Raw genomic sequence first — 23,149 nt, 5'->3', positions numbered from 1 at the left:
CATTTTCACTGTGATACCTGAGCACACTCTTAAATAACAACACAGAAAAAAATCAGTTGAATTCTCTGTTTGGAACACCTACTATGAAGAATGTGTGCTACTGATGGGAATTTTAGTCCTCTATATCCAAACTCTACCAGAGTGATTAATCCTAGAGTTTAGAATCCCATAGCTGCTGATTCTCAGTTAATTCTACTTCTCTAGCTTTTGAGCTACTTACTCATCAAATGCTTTTGTGATATCCTTTTGATCCAAGTCCATCAAATCCAGTCTTCCTTGTTTTTCTTTTCTTTTTTTTTTTGTTTTGTTTTTTGTTTTGTTTTGTTTTTTGCTTTTTTTTCCCCCTCATTATTCTTTTCAGTGAACATTAAGGTTAGGGTTAAGAGTGAGGCTTATTTACCTGAGATCTTTCACTAGTTGTGGTTTTCAGTGAAAAGATTTTAATATGCCTTAAAGAAAACTTAAAAACTGTACAAACAAAACAAGTAGAAACTAGTACAGATATATGGCTATTTCATTATTTTAATTCTTTCCATTAAAAGTTGAACATAACAAAGAGACATTCCTTGAAGGAATTAGCAACAGTTTTCTAAGACAGAAGTTCCCTAAGTTTCCTAAGACAGAATTAATAGAAAAAACATAGTGTTTGTATTATTAACCTATTTATTTTTAATTAAAGTATAGTTGACAATGTTATATTAGTTATATTAGTTTCAAGTGTATAACATAGTGATTCTACAGTTCTATACATTATACTATGCTCACGATAAGCATAGTTATCATCTGAATCACTGACCTACTTAAATAGGTCCTATAGGGGGACCTGGGTGGCTCAGTCGGTTAACTGTCCTACTCTTCATTTTTGGCTCAGGTCATATTAGGGTCATGAGATCAAGCCCAGAGTTGGGCTCCTCGCTAGGTGTGGAGCCTACTTATGATTCTCTCTCTCCCTCTCCCTTTGCCCTTCTCCCTGCCTGCACACACTTGCTTCTTCTCTCTCTTAAAAAACAACAAAAAAAAAATCCTATAGAACTATCCTTTGTAAACTCTTCCACTAAATCATACTTACTACTTTATCATTCTTATGACCCATTGTGTAATCTAGGCTCTTCACTTCTTTAGGATAATATGACATACCAAAACTATATAATAGTTCATCTGTGCTTTTCCTCTTACTTATGCTACGTATTTTAATGCTCCTTTAATACCCACAATGTTCCTCTCACTATGTTACGAGTTGTTGCAATGCTATTTTCGTTGAATGCTAATTCTGTTATGCAGTTAACGTTGTTCCTCATTAATTTCCTACAAGGGACAAAGATCTTTAGTTGGCATTCATAAGTGTACTATTCATTTAGTCAATGCTTTTTTTTTTAAGATTTATTTATTTATTTATTTATTTATTTATTTATTCATGAGAGACACACAAACACACACACACACACAGAGGCAGAGACACAGGCAGAGGGAGAAGCAGGCTCCATGCAGGGAGCCTGATGTGGGACTCGATCCCAAGACTCCAGGATCACGTCCTGGGCTGAAGGCAGGCTCTAAACCGCTGAGATACCCAGGCATCCCTCATTTCTTAAATTCATCAAGAATTTTAATAAATCTTTGCTAAATATCATTAGTTTTCAACACTGCACTATCCAGTTGCTCAGGTCAACAGTTCCATTTCTTGATACCTACTTTGCCTGCAGGGGATTATAATAAGTAGTTATAGAAGCCTCTGAGGACTGAGACCCCAGAGCAGTCACCTCCATCATTTAAAAGGTAGGTCATGTTGAGCACATTAGTTTCCTTTTTGAACCCCAGTTTCTTCAATAATTTGATCATTTAATACAAAGATAAAAATGGAAACAATGTCATCTTTCATAGGACTGTGATCATTTAAAAAGCTATCATATATAAAAACAGCTAATACAGAAACTGATACATCATCAACAGTCTGCACATATTTCTTGGGTGCCTTCTATGTGACAATTTCTTTTTGACTTTAGGGATCATCTATAAATTAGTGTTATGATAAAAATTTCTCTTCATTTTTACTTCATGTTAGTATAGTACTGCTTACTAGTAGTATAAACAAACATTAACTTTAAAAGTCATAGTCTATATTAGAGCACTAATAAAAATATATACTGGACAATCCAAATCAATGTACTTGATTAACTTTTGATAGTATTTACAGTAATACAAAATCTGAAGGATGCTATTACTCTGTTCCCAGTTTATATTAGTATTTCTAAATCTTTACAAGATATGTATACAAAAATCTGACAAGATCAGTTACTACAAATAATATTGGTTTACTTTTAAGTGACAAACAGTATCCATTTTCCTTCTAATCTCCAGAGAAATCTTTCATATTCTCTCTAGAGCATGCAAATTTGCTTCCAAGGAGCACCACATCCCTCCTTCTAGCCACGGGAGCAATCTGAAGGCTCTTTCCTGATAAACCTCCACTCCCTCTTAAGATCCTTATCAACCAAGTATCCCATACAGTTAGAGTTGGTTTTTGAGTAAAAACCACCCATGAGTCACCTCAGATCATTTTTATTACATAAATCAAATTAAACTCATATAAAAAAAAAAAAAACTTTTGGGATCTCTGGGTGGCGCAGCGGTTTGGCGCCTGCCTTTGGCCCAGGGTGCGATCCTAGAGACCGGGGATTGAATCCCACGTCGGGCTCCTGGTACATGGAGCCTGCTTCTCCCTCTGCCTATGTCTCTGCCTCTCTCTCTCTCTCTCTCTCTCTCTATCATAAATATAAATAAATAAATAAATAAATAAATAAATAAATAAATAAATAAATAAATAAATAAATTTTTATCTAAAAAATACATCCCAAGCCCAAGTAAGTGGATACGTTTCTACAGCAAATTCAAATACACAGCAAAATTTATGGGAATAATTATTAAGTAAAAACAACTATAAATTAGACATTACTCTCTAAATATGATTATTACTGTCCAATAACCAAAAATCTGCTTATAGTGATTGTTTATAACTTTCTCATTTCCCTTTAGAGTATGTTACTACATTCAACACTGAGAACTACCTGTAATTCAACCCTATCCATTTAATTCTTAAAATGCTAGAAGAAAAGTACTTGATGTTTTAAGTAAAAAGCCTGCAGATCTTAGCTAAGAATACTGTTCTACACATGAAAGTTATCTTCTAGTGAAAAAGGCTACTATAATATTTTATGAGGTACAGGGTAACTTAACAAACTTCAGCAACAAACAAATCTTGTGAGCACTTAAACCTGATACTCAGGTTTTTTTACCATGAATTCTAACAAGGAAAAACAAAGCCAACTGGGAAACTGAACTTCAAAGTTAAAGCTTAACAATTTTTTTAAATGATCTCTCTGCCAAATTAAAAATTCAAAGCAAGTAACATTCACAAAATCCAAATTCTTTCCTAAAACTATATGAGCTCTATAACATTAAACTCCCCTAGGAAATTTCACCATCTCTGATATAGTGACTTATTAAAGTACTTAGAAGAAAAACGTACAGCATGCATATACTAATTTGTTCTTCTACTCCTTCACAAGTAATGAAGAGACAATGTCTGGAAACCATTGTTTTTAAAAGTCAATTATTTCAGCTGGCTTCTAAACGCTTTGCTTCTACTTAAAATACTTCAAAGAGAAAAGAACACACCCTCAAAGATGCATCATGACATAAATCTTTCAGGTACAACAATCCAAATATTTTTATTCAAAGGGCAAAAAGATCTTATAATGCCAGGTATAAAATGTGCCCAACTACGCAGCCTTCTAATAGCCTCATGTTTTAAGTCACATGAGAAGTGCATTGTGATAATTGAAATTTCTGTAACCACTAAACCCTCTTGGCACTCTGTTACTCAAGGAGATCTGGTACTTTATCTTCAACATGTGTAGGCAAGTTGATTATGGTTTTTCTTTTTAATCAGGCCAACTCTACCTACCTCTACTGAAATGTTGTTCCAGGAAGCCGACCACCACAGTGTCTTAAAGGGGCACTGGGTGTGGATGTGTGGGAGATTCATTACAGTGTTACGTATGTTGAAATTTCCAAAATAAAAACAACAGAAGGAGAAGAAGGGGAGAGAAAAAGGGGATGAAGGAAAAAAAAAAGAAAGCGAAAGGAAACTGACTTGAAGAATGTGATTTTAAATCAAGTAGACCGGGATTAAAATTTTAGCTCTGTAATACATTAATTAGCAGCATGACCTTGGCAAACCCAAGGTTCCTTGCCTATAAAAGTGGGATTATAACAGTCCCCATTTTGTGGGACTGTTGGGAGATCTGAATGGGATAATATATGGAAAGCACTGAACAGAATGCCTCACATATAGAAAGATAACCAAATATTAAGTATTCTATATAATAATTATTTTTATCAAATAAGCGTGTGAGTCTAATGGGTTATAGCTTCAGCCTAGTCTATTTAGGAAGACAGTTCTTGGAGAACATGATGTAATTTTTGTAAAACTAAGAAAAGTAACTGAGATCAAGAAATACATTGTTTCCAGTAAACATTTTCTGGGGATCTAGCTCCTTATAAGACAATAAAAACCTGGAGTCAAAATCCAGAGGTCCTGGCTCTGAATCTCAAAGTTGTCTCTTGCTAGCTGTGTAAACGTAAGCAAGTTTTAGTCTATGCCTCATTTTTTTGTCTTTTAACTGAAGATAATATTCCTGTAGGGATGCTGTGAGAAGTAAATAAATTAATATACATAAATGCTGCTCAGGATAGTGGCTGGCGCTTAGTAAGTTCTAGGTCAGTGTTACCTGGGATTGAGTTTTTAGTAATTCCTACTAGATGGGGCAAATGGCTGGCTAAATTGGAAGAGTATCAACTCTTGATCTCATGGTTGTGAGTTCGAGCTCCACATTGGGTATAGTGATTAATAAAATAAACTTTAAAAATTAATAATAATAATTCTTACCAGAAAACTGTTGACCACCCCAAAGCTGGCCACTTTTGAACCCAGCTACTCACTAGGATAACAAGCCTAGCAGAACTGTAATTTGGACAAGTGTGAGCTCTAAATCTGAACTAAACTCTTGCCCTTCCACTCATCAGTTCTCTGTATGTATGACTGTGCTCATCCACCTGAAGATTCTGTATTATTAGAGCTTACCGTCGCCAAGTTACCAGCAAAACCCAAAGACATATTATAGCTTGGTATGTCTGCATGTATGCACGAAGCTTAGAGTGATGATCTGGGAGCAACAAGAATGTGATTATTTCTACTTGTGCCTGGTCTGTATTTTCTAACTTTCTGCCATGTACATGTATTGCTTCTGTGACAATAAAAGGTTATTTCAAAATTTGGAAATGGAAGAAACACTTTTCATATCTGTCTAAGGAAAAAGACCCCATAAATTCCATACCTGTATTTATGAATGATGGCATTAAATAGTTTTCCATCTCTCCAGCAGGTAGTGAAATTTTCACACCGTATTCCAGCGTAACCCTCTGTTGCCTGCTGTGTCCACAGTAGCAATCTCTCCTTAGCAGACATATCCTCCGACTCTCCAGTAACATGGATATCAGATATCTAAACATAATAGAAAGTGTTAAAACATTAGGAAAAAAAGCTAGCTCCGACTGAGAACCTACTATGTGCCAAGAACTTCACAAGTGTTTATTTTACTTAATCATCATAATTCTCACTGGAAAGCTAAGTGTAGTTTTCCCATTTTACATATAGGGAAACTGAGTTTCAAGGAGGTTCACAGATTAAAAAAAAAGTAGGATTTAACCCAAGCATCTAGTTTTTTTATTATGCCAAAATGTCAAGCACTGAAAATTCTAATTTTCAATGAGATTCTCCTTTACTAATCAGATCTGCTAAAACAACTCAACCAAATGTTCTTCCAAGTTCAAATGGATCAAAGTAAAACTTACAAATTAATCTATATTACCACTTGCAGAGGAGGATTTGATACAACAGGTGTTCCATGTAAAGAACAAAGAAGGTCCCCAATTTACATTATATAATATTTTTAAAAAGATTTTATTCATTTATTCATGAGAACAGAGAGAGAGAGAGAGAGGCAGAGCCACAGGCAGTGGGAGAAGCAGGCTCCATGCAGGGAGCCCAATGCGGGACTCAATCCCAGGTCTCCAGGATCACGCCCTGGGCTGAAGGCAGCGCTTAAACCGCTGAGCTACCCAGGCTGCCCCATTATATAACAATTTGACCTAAAGTCTCTTTCTCATGAGTCCTTGCTCAGCTTACTCAACATGCAATCTGTATTAATTGACTTTTCCCTTTTCCCTACACTTTGTTTTCATTAAATTTTCTAAAGGTCTCCTTCCACTAAATAAAACAGGTCACCAGTTCACGTGATTTACATTTCCTCAAGATCCTCTCTAATAAGAGTCCTACTTAATCTGCTGATAATGACATTAAGGCACAAAGTGACTTTACCAGGGGTCACACAGTGATTCTAAAGCTGGGATTAACACCAACAAACAACTGTTCTCTCAATCAGGGCAGGATGCGAAGCCAAGGGATCAAGAAGACAGGCGGGAAGCCAGGATCAGGATAAGTAAATAAGGAATTGGAAGCAATACAGAGGGAGTCACAAATCATTTTATAACAGGAAAAAAATCACTAAAGTCATGAGATTGGCTTCTAGTCCTGGCCACTAGATCCATAGCTTTGAATAGTTCATTTTATGTCTGTGAGTCAACTTCCTCATCTATAAAATGAGGAGGTAGGAGGTAGAAGCAGGTCATGTTTAAGACTCTTTCCAGTCTAACGTCCTACTGTAAAAACAACACAGAAGTCAGAGGTCAAAACAGGCAGAGTCAAGCAAGTCAAAGTAGAAAAATTTAAAAACCCAAACTGAAGAAAGCCTTTCCCATGCAGCAGTGCTAGGCTCAAACAGGAAACCCTTTATTCCTCCCAGCTGCCACAAGAGCCGGAGGCATGGCCAACTGGGGGCCTGGTGCAGGCTGCAGCTTAAAGCCCACACCAGGCCTGGCAGCCCCACACAACACCACATGGACAAGGGGGCCAGACACACCCTTAGCCCACTATTCAGCACAAATGCCATGCCCTGCACAGCTTGCTCTCCGTCACACTCTGAGATATGCTCCTTGACAGATCATTTTATTTTTTAAAAAAGATTTTATTTATTTATTCACAAGAGAGAGACAATGAGAGGCGGAGACATAGGCAGAGGGAGAAGTAGGCTCCCTGCAAGGAGCCTGATCCCAGGACCCCAGATCATGACCTGAGCCAAAGCAGATGTTCGACCACTGAGCCACCCAAGGTGCCCTCGACAGATCATTTTAAGGTACAGTGTCCCAAAAATTTTTTTTAAGATTTTTATTTGAGAGAGTGAAGCATGGGGTGGGGGGACGGGGGAGAGAGAGAGAAGCAGACTCCTTACTGAGCAGAAGTGGGATGTGGGGCTCAATCCCAGGACCTAGAGATCATAACCTGAGCTGAAGGTAGATGCTTAATCGACTGACGTGCCCCCACAGTGTCTCAATTTAATCTTCTTTCCTAAGAATCTGTGCTGGTCTCTATGACATGAAAAGAACTATGTGCATACATGAACACATTACACAGAATATACAGGAAAAATTCCTTTTTTCTTTTTTAATGTGGAAAAAAGAGGAGAAAAATCAGTATTCTTCTAACTTCCAACTGCTACTCTAATCCAAAATTATACTAGAGAGGAGCACCTGGATGGCTCAGGTCAGTTAAGCTCCCAACTCTTTTTTTTTTTTTTTTTAAGATTTTATTTATTTATTCACGGGAGACACAGAGAGAGAGAGAGGCAGAGACACAGAGGGAGAAGCAGGCTCCATGCAGGGAACCTGACACAGGATTCAATCCCAGGACTCCAGGATCATGCTCTGAGCCGAAGGCAGACACTTAACCACTGAACCACTCAAGCATCCCTCTAGCTCCCAATTCTTGATTTCATTCAGTTCAGGTCATGATCTCACAGTCCTGAGATGGAGACCCACCTCAGCTCTGTATTCAGCGTGGAGTCTGATTGGAATTCTCGCTCTCCTTCTGCCCTTCCCATCCCAATGCACTCAATAAATAGATAGATAGATAGATAGATAAATAGGATCTTTGGAGATAAATAAATAAAATTATGCTAGAGAGTTTTCTGGCACATTCCAGGAGTTTAAATCCCATCTCCACCATTTATATTCCAGTTACTCAACTGTTTTAAGTTCATTCTCTGGCTTGCAGAATAATGATGGTAAGTGTAACCATGCCATACTGTGAAAATTCAACAACACAAGCACAGCATAATGTCTGCAATTTTATCATTGTGGGTTTTATTATTTGTTTTGATAAAGGGGGAGGCAAAACTCTCCCAATTCTCCTGCTGTAAAGAGAAGTAAGAAATAAAGTTTTTAAATTTGTTGCCTCAAATAAAAATCTGTAAAAACAAGGGTTCATAGAAACAAATCTAGGAAATGGTGAAGGAGAAAATTGAGCCTACAGGTAAAATCTGACAACAGGTTCCTCTTACTTAGCCTTTAAGAATTTTAAGATCCACTGCTTCTGGAAACCCAACCCTTATCACCACTACATGGGTGATAATGACAACCATATAAAGCAAAGGGAGGTAGCTGGAGAGAGGGAGGTACTCTTTTCTGCAGGTCAAGAATATTCCATGCCAGACCCTTCACAGAATCACCTACTCATGAGGGAAGTCAGTAAATATGAACTACAAGGTAAATTTAATAGGCACAGCATTTCACCTGAGAAAGGATATTAAAGGAAGGGGAGTTTAGAGGTTGCAAACCAGTCTAAATATCAACCAGGAGAAAGTAATACAGTCTAATTAAATAAGTTTCCAAAGGATGAATTCCAGATTGTTACTTCCACACACATTATTTCAGACTGTTACAAATGCATACACTATTTTAAAAAGCTGTGATTTTCAAACGTTATGAAGCAAACTTTAACGTACCAAAGACTACTAACACACTGACTCATTTTTAGCTTTTCCTGCTATTTCCAATTACTTGAGTATTATTCCCACAGGGAAACTCAAGGTATTTTTAAAAATGTCCTATTGCCGTTAACCACTACCTCTCTTAGCATATTAAATTTTTCATGATACTGTGCAACTGAAACCAAATGAAAAATAAATTGAACTCTGAAAATTACATCTGCAGTTGTCACTGATGACTCCTGATTTAAAATCTGCGCATTCAGCAAATCAGCCTGAATCCTCGGTCAGTGACAAGTCAGGTCTGATTCCAGGAAGTAATGGAGCTTCCTCCCTTCAAATCCTGGAGGCAATGCAGAGATCAGAGGTGTGCATTCATGCCACCTGGGTTCAGATTCTAACTCTGATAGTTAACAGGATTATGACCCAGAGCCATCCATTTCATCTCTCTAAAATTCATTTTCTTCATTTTAAAAACTTAAATGATGACATCATCTTTACCTCCTTCAATGGTTCTACAAATTCCATAAAATAAATGCACATCAAATGCTTCGCACAGTGCCTGGCATGTAGAAACCTCTATAAATGTTAGCTTCTCCCACCACAATTTTGTTAGTCGTACTTGCTGCTTGAAGTTCCTCACCAACAATCTGTCAGCACCAAAAACAAACAAAATCCTTTCTAGCCAAGTTCCTTTGGGAAACTCGAAGCCCTCATGCCTCACATCCAGGTCATTAATGGCTCCTACCCAAATTCAAGCTCTTCCTGTCACTGAGCCTCCCATGCCTGTATTTCATCCCTGCCTCATCTCTCCTGACCCGGTTTGACACCATTCTCCAGCTTTCCAGAAATGTCTATTCTGTGGTAAACAAAGTCTCCTACTTCTTAAGGACCTCACACCACTTGTACCATTTTACTGAACTGGGTCTACCCCTCTTGCCTCAAGTCAAGTCCCACCCACCACCAGGCCTGCAGGCAGGGCAAGTGAATTCCAACTCCCCCAGTGATGCCCAATCAAGTTTTCCAGCCATGACCCACAGGTACTAAGACCTCATTTTTACACCACAGGCCACTCTTGCACTACCACCTTCTTCTTCTCCTTAAAAATGATCCCTGAACCCACCCTCACAAATATCCAACACCACTGAAGATAGCATGTACTTGTCTCCATCCTGCACTGCACCCTCATGCTCTCCATACCTACTGCTACATCCTGGAACTCATCATCTTATGCCAGAACTAGCCCACCTCAGACATTTAACTTCCAATAGTGAGTTCCTTTTCTTCTACTACTTTCATGCCCTAATGCCAGCTAAACCACTTATCTGGCTTCATCAACATCTCAGACTCCCTGACTTGTCTGATTCCATCCCACTCTAAGAGCCTTCTTCTGTCTTCACCTCCTTCTCTGTCTGGCCTGCACTACATGATCCACCACTTCAAATAATTTTCTCAAATCCCTCACCAGTTTCTCCTTGCCCTGAAACCCCCTGGCCACACCCCAATCCTGATCAAGTCAGCTGTATGTCTCTTCTACTCTTGCCCTATGCTATAAGCTCCACTACAAAACCATAGTACCCTGTGGGCTGCTGCCACAAACTCCAGGTCTGCAATTCAGCTAAGCATCTCTAAGAAACCTGCACTTCTTGGTGTCCTGACTGGCCACTTTTTCCATCCCTCACAATATCGCTTTCAATATTCTTTATCATTTGCAAGAAACTCCCTAACCTACTACTTCCTTATGTTTAGCAATCACTTTTTTATCTCCTTCTTTATAAAGAAAATAGCAACCCCACTAGCAATCCCTCCCTTCCCCACTCTGCTACCTACAAACTTGGCTTCCATATAACCTCCTTTTCTCCTGTGCTCAGAATCCTTCTACCTGCTGCCTCTTGGGAGTCTCACTCCATCAATCATTCCCTCCTTATCTGGGGCTTTGCTCTCAGTACTTAAAATACTCAAATCTCTTCCATCCTAAAATAAATAAAAATAAACAAGCTTCATAAATTCAGTTCCCTCTTTACTTATCATTGCCTCTCTCTCTTCCCAGTAAAGCAAGTGGGAAAAGAAAAAAAATCTCTGTATTTTTTAAATAGATTTTATTTTTGTATTTTTTAATCTTTATTATCTTTACTCCTCAATCTGTTGTGAGTTGGCTTCCATCCCAATCACTCCACTAAAACTAAGTAGCAGTGACCAAAGTGAGGGAGGTTCCTGCTCATGACTCAATTTTCCCAATTAAAAAAGGAAATCAGTGAAATGTAACAGAGGATGTGATGGTCACAAAAGGAGGGAGGTCATGCAGCGCCTGAAGAGATATTGAAGATATTGTGAGCAATACCTCCTCTTCTCTAGTCTCACTTATTCAATAAGCACTCATAAATGTTTGTTCGTAACACTACTGGGCACTTGGTCATACAACCACCCTCATGAAGCCTTCAGTCCAATGACAGAGAAACATCATGAAGAAGAGCTCAAGGGTTGCTTTCCAATCTATCCATTTTCTAATCCTGATCTCTCTGAGGCATTGGTCACTGGCAGGCTCTCCTCCCTGACTTCCCTGATATCAGTCTTTCTTGGTTTTCCTCCTGCCTCTCTGGCCTTTCCTTCTCAGTTTTCTGCCACCCTTCCTTTAGTGCTGTTCCTCAGGCTTGGTCTTCAGCCCCCCTCTCTTCTCCCTCTCACTGGGTCATCTCATCTTCTACAATAGTTCAAGTGTCCCCGCTCCCATACTGATGACTCCCAAACCTCACCCCTGAACTCAAGACCTATGAATTCAATGAACATGTCTCAAAATAGTCAAACTAACCACATGTGGAGGGAGCACTTCAATGAGCCAGACAGTGTGCTTACGCACTTCCCAAATATTATCTCATGATTACAACATACATGATAATGAAGCACAAAGTGGTTATGTGACTTGCTCAAGTGCACACAAACTAGAAGTAAAATATGAACTTGAATCTATCTGGCTCCACTGTGCTTTGTCTCACAGCCTCTTCAAACTCACTGTAGAAAAGATGGAATTTCTCTTTCTCCATACTGCTCTTCCTCTGTATTCATAGCTCAGAGGATGGCCCCATCATTTACCCAGTTGCCCCCAAACCAAAAACCCTGAAGTCCTTCTTGATGCCTTTTTCTGTCTGTACCTACCTTCAATTGGTCACACAGTCCTATGCAGCCTCATCTCTCCCCACATCCCTTCAACACACCCAAAAAAACTCCACATGCTCCAGCCACACTGAACCACTTCTTGCTCCCTCAGTAAGAATACATTTCCACAGAACACTCCACATTTATTCATGCTACTGCTTACCTATAGAACACCCTCACCAGCTGCCACCCCTCTCCAGCCCTTCCCTCCTCTGTTCCTCTGAGGAAGCCCCAGCTGATTCCACCTCCTGGGTCTACAAGAGACATCCCACCAACCCCTGTGCTTCCACAGCAGCCCACGCGTACTGCTATAACAATACATGGTGTGTATCATTACTCTCTGTTGATATATCTTCTCTCCCTCTAATACATGAGCAAATACACGCAAAATAACAGTATCTTATTCATCTTAGTATTATAGTGTCTAACTCAGTCACTGTCTGTTACGTAATAGACAATAAATGCCCATGAGCATATGTGTTTGTGATTTGAGTTTGGCACCTAGGAAATCTTTGAAATATTTCATTCAGGCAACCAGGATATCCTTGCTCACTTCTGCTTTATTGTAAACTTCAAGATTCCATATAGGAAGAAAAGGCTTTTTCCCTACAGTGTATGGGCAAGCTCCAACCAATAAAACTGATGTGCCCATAAAAATGTCATTGGACCAAATAGGTGTTTTCTGCTTACTATTTACACAATAGAAATGACACATTTGCCAACATTTTTCAAAACATTTATTTTGGCACTGTATAAAAACCATCTAAATCTAGTATTCTCCAAGTTCAAGGAGAGTATAAAAGGAGTTCAAAATGTTTGAATTCAAATGTCTTTATATCCCAAGTCCAAGTGAACACCAATGTTAATCTCACAATATCTTTTAAGACAATCATCATAGGTCTAGAACGGTACTGGGCTCAGCAAAGCTTCCACCTTCTTCTAGAACTGAGACTCACCACTGAGAATCTGAAGTTCATATGAACTGTCATGTCTTGGTCTGCCTCTGAGGAGCTTCCCATTTTATTAACAGTTGAAATAATTCTTTGGCCTTACTTTCTTTAATTTTTCAACTAAGCAACTTCACTGACCTTTTTTCCTGGCCTGATTTAAATGTGATATTTCAGTAAGTAGTTTATCACAGATTCTGGTTAAATTTACTTTTAGTTTTATCAGATATTATTAGTTCAATTCCCACATGAAATGGTACTGAACTAGTTGAAACAAGTTAATAGAAAAATACCCAATTTTCACATACTTTTTGCTAACTATACATACATTCAATTGGCCAAATCTTTATTTCACTTGAATTACAGAGGAAATGTTATTTCTTTCCCATAAAGTCCAGAAGGTGCTGATGTCACTACATAGCTAGAGCAAGAAAGGGTAATTTGCCTTTTACTGTCATTCTATTTATGTGTACTCGTCTTCCAATATAGTCCAAACCTAAATTAAAAAGAAGACTCTATAAGATTTTTATGTGAAGTGCAAGTATTTTCCAGAGCCCTGACAAAAGCTGGTTTACAGAAAAATAGTTCCAGGCTTTAAAAATACTCAACACAAGGCATTCTCAAAAACTGCATGGTCATGTAATTAGAAAATGGGTTCTCCAATAGGGATTCTAAAAGTATTGCTCCTACTGGAAATAGAACAAATCCTCAGAAAAATCTAATCATTTACATATGAAGTCCTCAAACCCATTTGAATTAGAAATATGGCTCCTGGCTATCTATTTTAGCCAAATTATTTTGAGCCATTTAGGGAAATTTAAAAAAGAATCCAGATACCAAATATATGAAATCATAGTTCAGGATCCTGAGCCTTAAGAATAAAGACATCACCATCTCTGTTTTTTTTGTTTTTTTTTTTTGTTTTGTTTTGTTTTTTTTTTTTACCATCTCTGTTTTATCTTTTCACTCCATATATAAGCAAGATCAAAAGTGAAAGTAAAAAATCAAAAACCTCAGCCTAAAAAAAAAATTACTACCAACAAAGCAGTGGTCTCATACTCTTTCCTACATTCACATCTTTTTCCCACATTACCTCTACCTTTACGCGTAACACTGATACTTTACTACATAATTTCCCTTCTCCCTCTCAGCAGAGCTAAGACAACACACAATGATTGAAATAATAATAACTGGAACTAAAAGAAGGTACAAGGCGCTGTAGGAGAGTGGGAGGGGTCAGGGATGAGGTACAGATAAAATTCAAATACAAGAAAGAAAGAGATACAGACAGAATTCAAACACAAGAAAGAAAGCCTAACCCAAATTCACATAGTTCTAACTGTGGTATAACCAGGTATGTGCCTACTCAGGGATGAACTTTGTTTCATAGTGCCCATCTGACCAAGTGCCTCCTAGAACACCGTCAGGCAATATGAACCACAGTCTCAACAAACAGCTCAAAGACACAATCAATATCTGAAAACAAATGGACTGTTTTGCTTCTGCAATCTGGAAGCCAAAGAAACCAGTGCTAGAACTCTCAAAAAATAAAAGCATGAGTTGCTCAAACCTCGTCATGTGTACTGACTCATCCTGCCTCTCATGCTATCATCTGCTAGTCTCCTACATTCTTAGGGAGGAGATGAGCACCTAATAACATGGATATATTAGCTGTCCCAAGACTGTTTTTAAGGAACAAGAGGGTCTTATATTCCTTGTTTTCTCTCTTTTCCCACTACCAACTATTGAGTTGAGGTAACAACTATCCTTGGTTTGGAATATCACCTCTCGTCTCCAATGTCAATACCAATGTCATCTTTTAAGACACAGTCATGAGAGACCTGGAATAATATTGGGCTCAAAAGAGCTTGCACCTTCTTCTGGAGCTAAGCCTCAGTGTCTGGATTAGTAATTGTCTCCAAACTAGTCTCATGGCACCAAGTCTTGGCCTACTCTCCAATGCCAGTTCAGGTTGTTCTTGATTCTGCAGCCACAGGGTTAAGGCTTACTCTTGGCTGATCTCTCTAGACTCAAGTCATTCCCTTTCTATTCTATGATCAAACCACATGAAGTTCAAGCCATGTGAACCACATGTTCCCCCTCTCCCAAGGTCCTCTATTCAAGCTATTTCTCCCCTTGAAACATTTTCCTCATACTCTGCCCAACATGTCACAGATTAGGTGCTCATTATCTGCTGAATAGAAAGGGGGAAAGAAAGGAAGGAAGGAAGGAAGGAAGGAAGGAAGGAAGGAAGGAAGGAAGGAAGGAAGGAAGGAAGGGAAGGAGGGAGGGGGGAAAAAGGAGGAAAGATCAGAAATATGGTCCATGTTTTCATTTGATATGAATGAATTTTAACCTATCATGTCATGTAAAACTTGTCATTTTAGAAAAGTAAATGGTTTCCAATTAGTCTCACTTTCAATAATAATAGAACCCTGGACCACTGCACAAAAGTACCTAGCAACAAGCACAAGCCCAGAGACTACTCAGTGAGAACCTGACATTAAATAGTGAAACTTAGCTTCATCTGCATCATTTCTCTTAAAAATTTTCATGAACTTGACACAACAGAGAATCTCTAAATGTCCCTCCAATGAAAGGAAACAAGCCAACCTATCCCATCTCATAGCACCCTCTGATTTCATTCACAGTATACTGCTAGATGACCCACTTACTGCTAAATGAATTGCAACTGCCTCACTGTGTTGGTCAGCTGAGGCTGTAAATATAAAAAGTCCTCTGAGCAAAGTCAATGCCACCAGACAACTGGGCGGCAGGAACACCCTATTTTTACAGATGTTGTCATGGTTCTGGCATGCACTGTGAACACAAGAACAACCAACTTGCAAAGTTGAGTCAAATATTTCCTAAAAGATTCACTTAAAAAAAAAAGAATGCTTGCATTTTATTCTTCTACACAAGGCAAATAATGTAGCTTTAATATTTTTATTTTTAAAATAATTACAATTTGCTGAAAAGACTAAAAAGTTTAATCAAATTTACTATTTATATAATTTACGTGTAACATTGGAAAAGACAACATCTCTGAAGTTAAGAGAACTAAGATAGGCAGCCTGGGTGGCTCAGAGGTTTGGCGCCGCCTTCAGCCCAGGGCGTGATCCTGGAGATGGGGGATGGAATCCCACATCGGGTTCCCTGCGTGGAGCCTGCTTCTCCCTCTGCCTGTGTCTCTGCCCCGCCCCCTCTCTGTGTCTTTCATGAATAAATAAAATCTTTAAAAAAATAAAAAATAAATAAAAAAAGAGAACTAAGATAATTAGCTTACAGAAAGCTATAAATATACTTCAGGATTAAGGAATCAGGGGAACTCAAACTGAAGATATGCAAAGCCATTTGAAGGACCCCCTCATTTCACTGGTGAGCAAACTAAAGCAACAAGAAGTGAAACAACTCATCCAGGATCTCACAGTATGCTACTAGGAGGCCTACGGTGTGGACTTAAGTCTCCTAAATTCCAGTCCAACATCTGCAAGAAGTTTCTCCTTCATACTTAAAAAAGAAATCTAGAGACACCTGGGTGGCTCAATGGTAGAGCATCTGCCTTCAGCTCAGGGCATGATCCTGGGGTCCTGGCCTCGAGTCCCACATCAGGCCCCTCGCAGGGAGCCTGCTGCTCTCTCTGTCTGTATCTCTCATGAATAAATAAATGAAATCTTTAAGAAAGAAGGGAAAGAAGAAAAAAGAAAAGAAAAGAAAAGAAAAGAAAAGAAAAGAAAAGGAAAGGAAAGGAAAGGAAAGGAAAGGAAAGGAAAGGAAAGGAAAGGAAAGGAAAGGAAAGGAAAGGAAAGGAAAAAGAAAGAAAAGAAAAAAGAAAAAAGAAAAGAAAAGAAAAGAAAAAAGAAAGAAAGAAAAGAAAAGAAGAAAAGAAAAAGAAAAGAAAAGAAAAGAAAAGAAAAGAAAGAAAAGAAAAGAAAAGAAAAGAAAAGAAAAGAAAAGAAAAGAAAAGAAAAGAAAAGAAAAGAAAAGAAAAGAAAAGAAAAATCTATACTTAAAACTCAAACTAATTTTTCCTCTAGGTCAGTAGCCACAGTGGGTGCCTCCTATCAGTGTACCACATGTTGCAAAAAATTACTATACACACACATCATGAAAGGGCACCCCCCACCTTTGCCTTAACCCCTGAAGTCCAGCCCTTTTCACTTTTCAGTCTCCATACTGGCCAAGCAGCTGGTACATAGAACTCTACACGTTTTCAGAGGAAGATACACCCCATGGATCTCTCACATAAACTGAAGGTCAGGGGTCACAGAAATATTCCTCAGTAGACTAAACACAACACCTCAACTGACAACCTTTCTACTACAGAGCAGCCAATCTGCTTCCAGCACTACGTTCTCTTCTTCTCTCATACCAAAACAACTATCAATAATGTCTCAGAAATGTACTTGTACTAAGGTGTAAATAACCAATACAAGCTCCAAGAATTGATTATTCCCAGGGGTTGTTTCTGATCTAAAATGCTGACAAAATTTTAAGCTAATTAGGCAGTTACAGGAATATACTGACAGATAATAGGATTCAGTAAATATTTGCTGAAGATATAGTGAGAGGATGAGTGGAGTTGGGGAAACACAAGGGGCAGAGTACTCTGCTTAGGCAGAATGCTGTATGTCCAAAGGAAAAAAACAAATGCTGTTTACAAATTTTGAAAACACATAGCTTTTCTACTCAGCAGATGGTTACAAAGTATTTCCTCTTTTCTACAGCAGCAGAAGACAGTTATAAGATAGAAGTTATCAAGCACTTACAGTCTAATAGGTCCTTTTCACATATATTACCTCATTTAGTGCTCACAACATACCATTCTGCTTCACACATGTAGAAAGTAAGACCTGGGTTAAATTTTAGTCTTCTGATGTAAAATCTCTTAAGTTCTCTTTCTCTTGCTATATCAAATGTATAATTACTCCCTAAAACATTCCAGAAAGAGCTTGACTTATCAGTGAACTATCTCATTTTATAGAAGCAAAAACTGATTTTTTAATAAGATTTATTTATTTTAGAGAGGGGGGTGCAGAGGGACAGAAAGAGAGAATCTCAAATAGACTCCCAGCTGAGCATGGAGCCCAACGTGAGCTGGATCATAGATCACCACCTGAGCTGAAACCAAGGGTTGGACACTTAACCAACCGAGCTAACCAGGCACTCCGAAGCAAAAACTGATTTAAGGGACACACAGTAAATATAGAAATGATACCTAGTCAAACATTCTTCCTTGCAGAACACAAAATAACTATTGGTTCAGAGGCTTGGACATAAAAATGATATCAAAAGAAATTCAATTCTTTCACATGTTTTTGTTAAATAAAAGAAAAAAGAGAGTTTATATACTCTAAGAGAGTTCAGGTATGAACAAGAATGAAAGCTGCAGGCTAGAAAAGGTGAATCTCAAAATTCTTCTACCTTTGGAGTCTCTTAACGGTTGCACGAGTATAACATTGGAAGGAAGAGCTGTGGAAGGTGGTTATCTATGTTCAATTCCTGATCCCACCACATCCTCACCCTGTGACCTTTCTGGGCCTTAGTTTCCTCTCATGTAAAGTACTTCCTCACAGAGATGTTGAGAGACTGAAATGACACGTGCTTGGGGTTCAGAACAGCACCTGCCCCAGAATGAGCAGAAAAAACTGTATACCATGGTAAGGATGATTGCTTAAACTCTTTTATTCACACTACTTGACACTGTAGTCAGGCAAAAGCAAATTCCATATTGAGTTTGTCAACATAGGCAAATATTTCCAAGCTAAGATGTTTGCTTCCAAGGACAACCTCTTCAAAGATGTTTTAACTATTTTGGCAGAAACAAATGTAATCAACACATTTTTAGTGAGAGCTTCCAAGTTTCAAAAATGTGTGAAAATGCTCCACAGAATATTTTTAACAGCAAAGATGACACAAATATTTTGAATTTCTATCTGGATAAAATTGCCTCCCTAAAAGGAAGAGTTAAATAGAGGATAAAAGCAAAAAGTTGATAAAGTTCAAGTGCTAATGCTCTAAATTAATAGCTACCTTTAGCAAATGCTCATTTATTTGCTATTCAAATATGGGGGAAAATATAAATGTAACTATTTTTCTTGTCCAGCAAAGGTTTTAAACTTTTGCATGTCCTTCATTCAACTGAAAAGATCAGGCATTAATAGAGACCCAAATTCTATGCAACTATTTCATAAGTACATTTTCACAGACTGGTTATAAAAAAAAACAAAAAACAAAACAAAACAAAAAAAAACCTAGCAATGGTAAAATTTTAAAAAAATTAATAAGTATTTTTATTTAAAAAGATGAAATGGTTCAGAAAGAACTGAATTAGCCAACTGTAAACCAAATGGCCTTTGTTTTCAAAATCTATAGATCAAAGCTATCATATAAAAGGAAAAACATTCAGGTTTTTCCTAGTGCTTGAATTCTAAGTAAGTGTTTTATGGTCTAAGATTCATAAAAGACTCGTTCAAAGAAAAAAATATCAATTATATTTCAGTGAGTTTGAATATTAATGTATTCTTCCAACATTTTGAGATGTTCTCAAATTTTTAAAGTTTTTATAATATAAAAGTCAATTAAAAACTAATCTCTTCATTACATAGAGATTGATAAAATAATCTGTATAATATCCAAACTCCTTATCTCTCATCCCTCTCTCCTTGGCTTCTTTCCCTGGTTCTTCTTCTTTCCCTGCACTAGACATTGGCTATTCACCAGAGGATTAAAAGGAACACAAGAATAGTTCAGTTTTCATGAGTTAATATGGCTACATAGTATGGTGGGAAGTTAAAGTTATTCATGACTATTATCCCAGAGGTCTAACTTTCAGGTGATTAAGTTTATAGTCATGATCCCTGTTGTTTATTCTAAATAAACAATGGGATATACTGCATGCAGAAAAGAGCTATATTTTATTTCTTTCAGAGTGACTTGTTTTGGTTCAATATATAACAGGTACATCATAAGTGCTTGATAGAGAAATAAAAGAAGGGAGAAATGGAGGAAGGAGTGAAAACACTAAACAAAATGGTATCCAGTTATATACATGAATTGATAGAAATTTAAAAGTGAAAAAGATGTATATGGGAAAAGGTGGGTAATTGTAACAGGTAAGAAGAGTTCAGCTTGGTAGATACCTGGGTGATATCCAAGCTCTTCCACTTACTGGCTGAGTGACTTAACCAAGTTATTTAACTTTCCTGAGGCTCAGTATCCTCCTCTGTAAAATGGAGCCAAAAATAAAACCATTTCATAGGCTGGCTCCAAAGATCAGATATAATGGTGAAGTGGTTGGCACAGAGTAGGAATCAACAAAAACCATTATTAACAGTAGCATTGTGATCTAGTCCAATGTTCTTCTTTTGAGAATGAAAGGGAGACTTAAAGAAATGAAAAAAGCTGTTGAAGTCATAGCTTTCTGGGGCAAAGCCTGACTAGAACTCAGATCTCCTGCCTTCTGGGCCTATAATCCACACTACTTATCAAAGAAGCTACATTGAGAAGAAAACAAGATACAAATGCTAAGCTAGGATGACGCTGGTTCCCAAAATTTAGTGTTTTTTTTTTTTCTCAAAATTTAGTGTTTTTAAGAAACACATGAGATGGGATGCCTGGGTAACTCAGTGGTTGGGCATCTGCCTTTGGCTCAGAGTGTGATCCCGGAGTCCTGGGATGGAGTCCTGCATTGGGCTCCCTGCAGGGAGCCTGCTTTTCCCACTGCCTGTGTCTCTGCCTCTCTCTGTCTCTCATGAATAAATAAATAAAATCTTAAACAAAAACAAAAAAACACGTGAGAGGGTGCCTGAAACATATGCCATGTTCTCTTAGGCCCAACCAGAAGATACTCTGATCAAGTTAAATCAGGGATAAAGCGTTTCCAGTAAGCATTCCAGATAATTCTACTGTAGAGATTCTGTAGTCACTTGGAAAAGCACTGCTATAGAATAAGAGTAACAAGGGCTCTGTCCCTAGTCTTGGCCATTAGAATCATCTGTGGAGCTCCTTCCTTATCTATTGCATTAGCATCACTGGGTGACATCTAAGAACCTGCATTTTGTAAAAGCTCTTCAGGTGATACCTACATGTGGTCGGTTAGAGAACCAAAGGCCTATAAACAGAAAACAACCAGCTTTGCTGAAGTCAATATAAATCGGCTAGAAAGAGGTGGGATTTGGAATGCCTGGGTAGCTCAGCGGCTGAGCATCTGCCTCCGGTAGAGGGCGTGATCCCGGAGTCCAGGCATCGAGTCCCGCATTGGGCTTCTCCAACTCTGTGCTTCTGCCTGTCTCTCTTTCTCTCTCTCTCCCCCCTCTCTGTCTCATTGTGAATGAATAAATAAAATCTTTAAAAAAAAAGAGAGAGAGAGAGAGAGAGAGGTGGAATTTGTGAAACTAGAGAAGAATGCTTGTGGGAAAAGCTCAAGAGCAAAGGTAGGAGAACTTGTCACAAGGTACAGGAAGCATGTGAGTCTTAGACAAATAAGAAATGTGTCAAGAAGGTGACTGCAATGAGCTCATTACTCCCTGTCCCCAAACACGGCTGCCTTTGTCACCTCTTTTTTTTAACACTCATCCTTCATAGATAAACTTCAACTCCTATAAACATCAAGCCCTGCTCTGACCTCACAGCAATATCCCTTAGAACTTTGACAGTTATTCAAAGCAGGTTGCTGAGTACTTCAACTCGGCTACTGACATTTATTGTTACCTTAAGAACATGATTTAACCTGATTTTTAACTTCTTCATTCTTTAAAAGAAGAACTATTTTGCCTATTTATACAGTTGTGAAGATAAAAGACACACTGGATCTGAAAATCCTTTTTCCAATTCCAAACCAATACACAACTCTAAGATAGTCTTTTTTTTTTTTTAGTTTACAACTCCTGATCCCAGTCAAGATTAACATGATGATGAGATTTTATTCAGTAGGCATTCAAGGAGACCCTGGCTGAATGACCTCCACAGAACCCCTGCATGTAGAAGAGCACGTGAGGTCAGCACAGGAATTCAAGGATTTAAAGAGGAGGTCTGGTCACTCATACTGAAAATGATAAATTTCACAGGACCAGGGAAGTTTAAGTCAGAGGCCTGAACTAATTTAAAGATTAAGAAAAACTCAGAGAGCTGTACATTCTTCAGGTTAACTCAAAGTCATCAATCCCAAATCTGCAGACAAGGGACCAGGAGAAAGAATGGATCAACACGGAAGATGTGAAAAAGGTCTCGAAGGAACAAATAAAAGGAATGCTGGCTAACCAGTCATTTCTGAGATGCAATGCTAATAAAGGGACTGAGTGCTCTCATTTGCATTTAATTCTCCCATTAAAAAAAGTAGAATCCAAAGCTAAAGAATTCTGCACAGGTAATTAAGCAAACAGAACCAAACACTTCCAACGTAACAAGAAGAATGTCCTACAGGGAGTACCCAAGCTATGGGTTCTGACCCTCTGTAAGCTCCAGAATGAAGAGTCTTTATTTGGATTGCAGGGAACTAAAACGTCAAACTCCTATGATAAATAATGACTATCCCATTTGGCTTTGACTCTAGAAGATATGAGGCTTTGTGAAGTACTGCTGTATCACAATTATCTAACAAATCTAATTGGCAGGTTTATGCCTTTTTTTCATGTATACTTTACACTGAAGTTTCAGAAATCTACACCAACTAGGAGGGTAAAAATCCTTGACAGGAGAATAAAACAAGGAAGAAAAAAGGCTTATGAACCACTTAGGAAATGGATTTTAAGAATTTCCATTATCGAAAAAATGTAAGGCTTTCAAGAAGCCACATTATATACAAAAAACAGCTGGAACATGGAGCAAAGCAACTGGTTTCATTCCTAAACACAGAACAGCTAAGTAGTTTCCTTTTGCACTGACAGACTCTTTGCTTTCTTTTCAAAATGTAACCACTGAAAAATGTAAATAAAAAGGCTGCCATAATATTGGCGAGCATAGTAGTATACGTAACAGGAACACCTTCCCAGGGCTCCACAGCTGAGGCCCATGATGATCATCACATTGACCCTAATAATACCTCATTTTATCGCTGTGCAAATGATCTCTGCTGACCTTGCCAAGACTGTTTAACATCACAGACCCCAT

The 23,149-nt window shown here is 38.2% G+C and overlaps 1 protein-coding gene across 30 annotated transcripts in view; it reads right to left on the bottom strand.

Moving 5' to 3' along the window:
• The window catches only part of DST (dystonin), a 480,723-nt gene that overhangs the window by 185,651 nt on the left and 271,923 nt on the right, over positions 1–23,149 (bottom strand). For all 30 annotated transcript variants that reach the window (XM_072832497.1, XM_072832507.1, XM_072832502.1 and 27 more), the window contains one exon: positions 5,394–5,560. In XM_072832497.1, coding sequence (XP_072688598.1) covers positions 5,394–5,560 — 167 coding nt within the window. The remainder of the gene's footprint in view (positions 1–5,393; positions 5,561–23,149) is intronic.

The sequence above is a fragment of the Canis lupus genome, chromosome 7, assembly GCF_048164855.1.
Source record: "Canis lupus baileyi chromosome 7, mCanLup2.hap1, whole genome shotgun sequence".
Lineage (NCBI taxonomy): Eukaryota > Metazoa > Chordata > Mammalia > Carnivora > Canidae > Canis > Canis lupus.
This window is presented reverse-complemented; position numbering and strand designations above follow the sequence as displayed.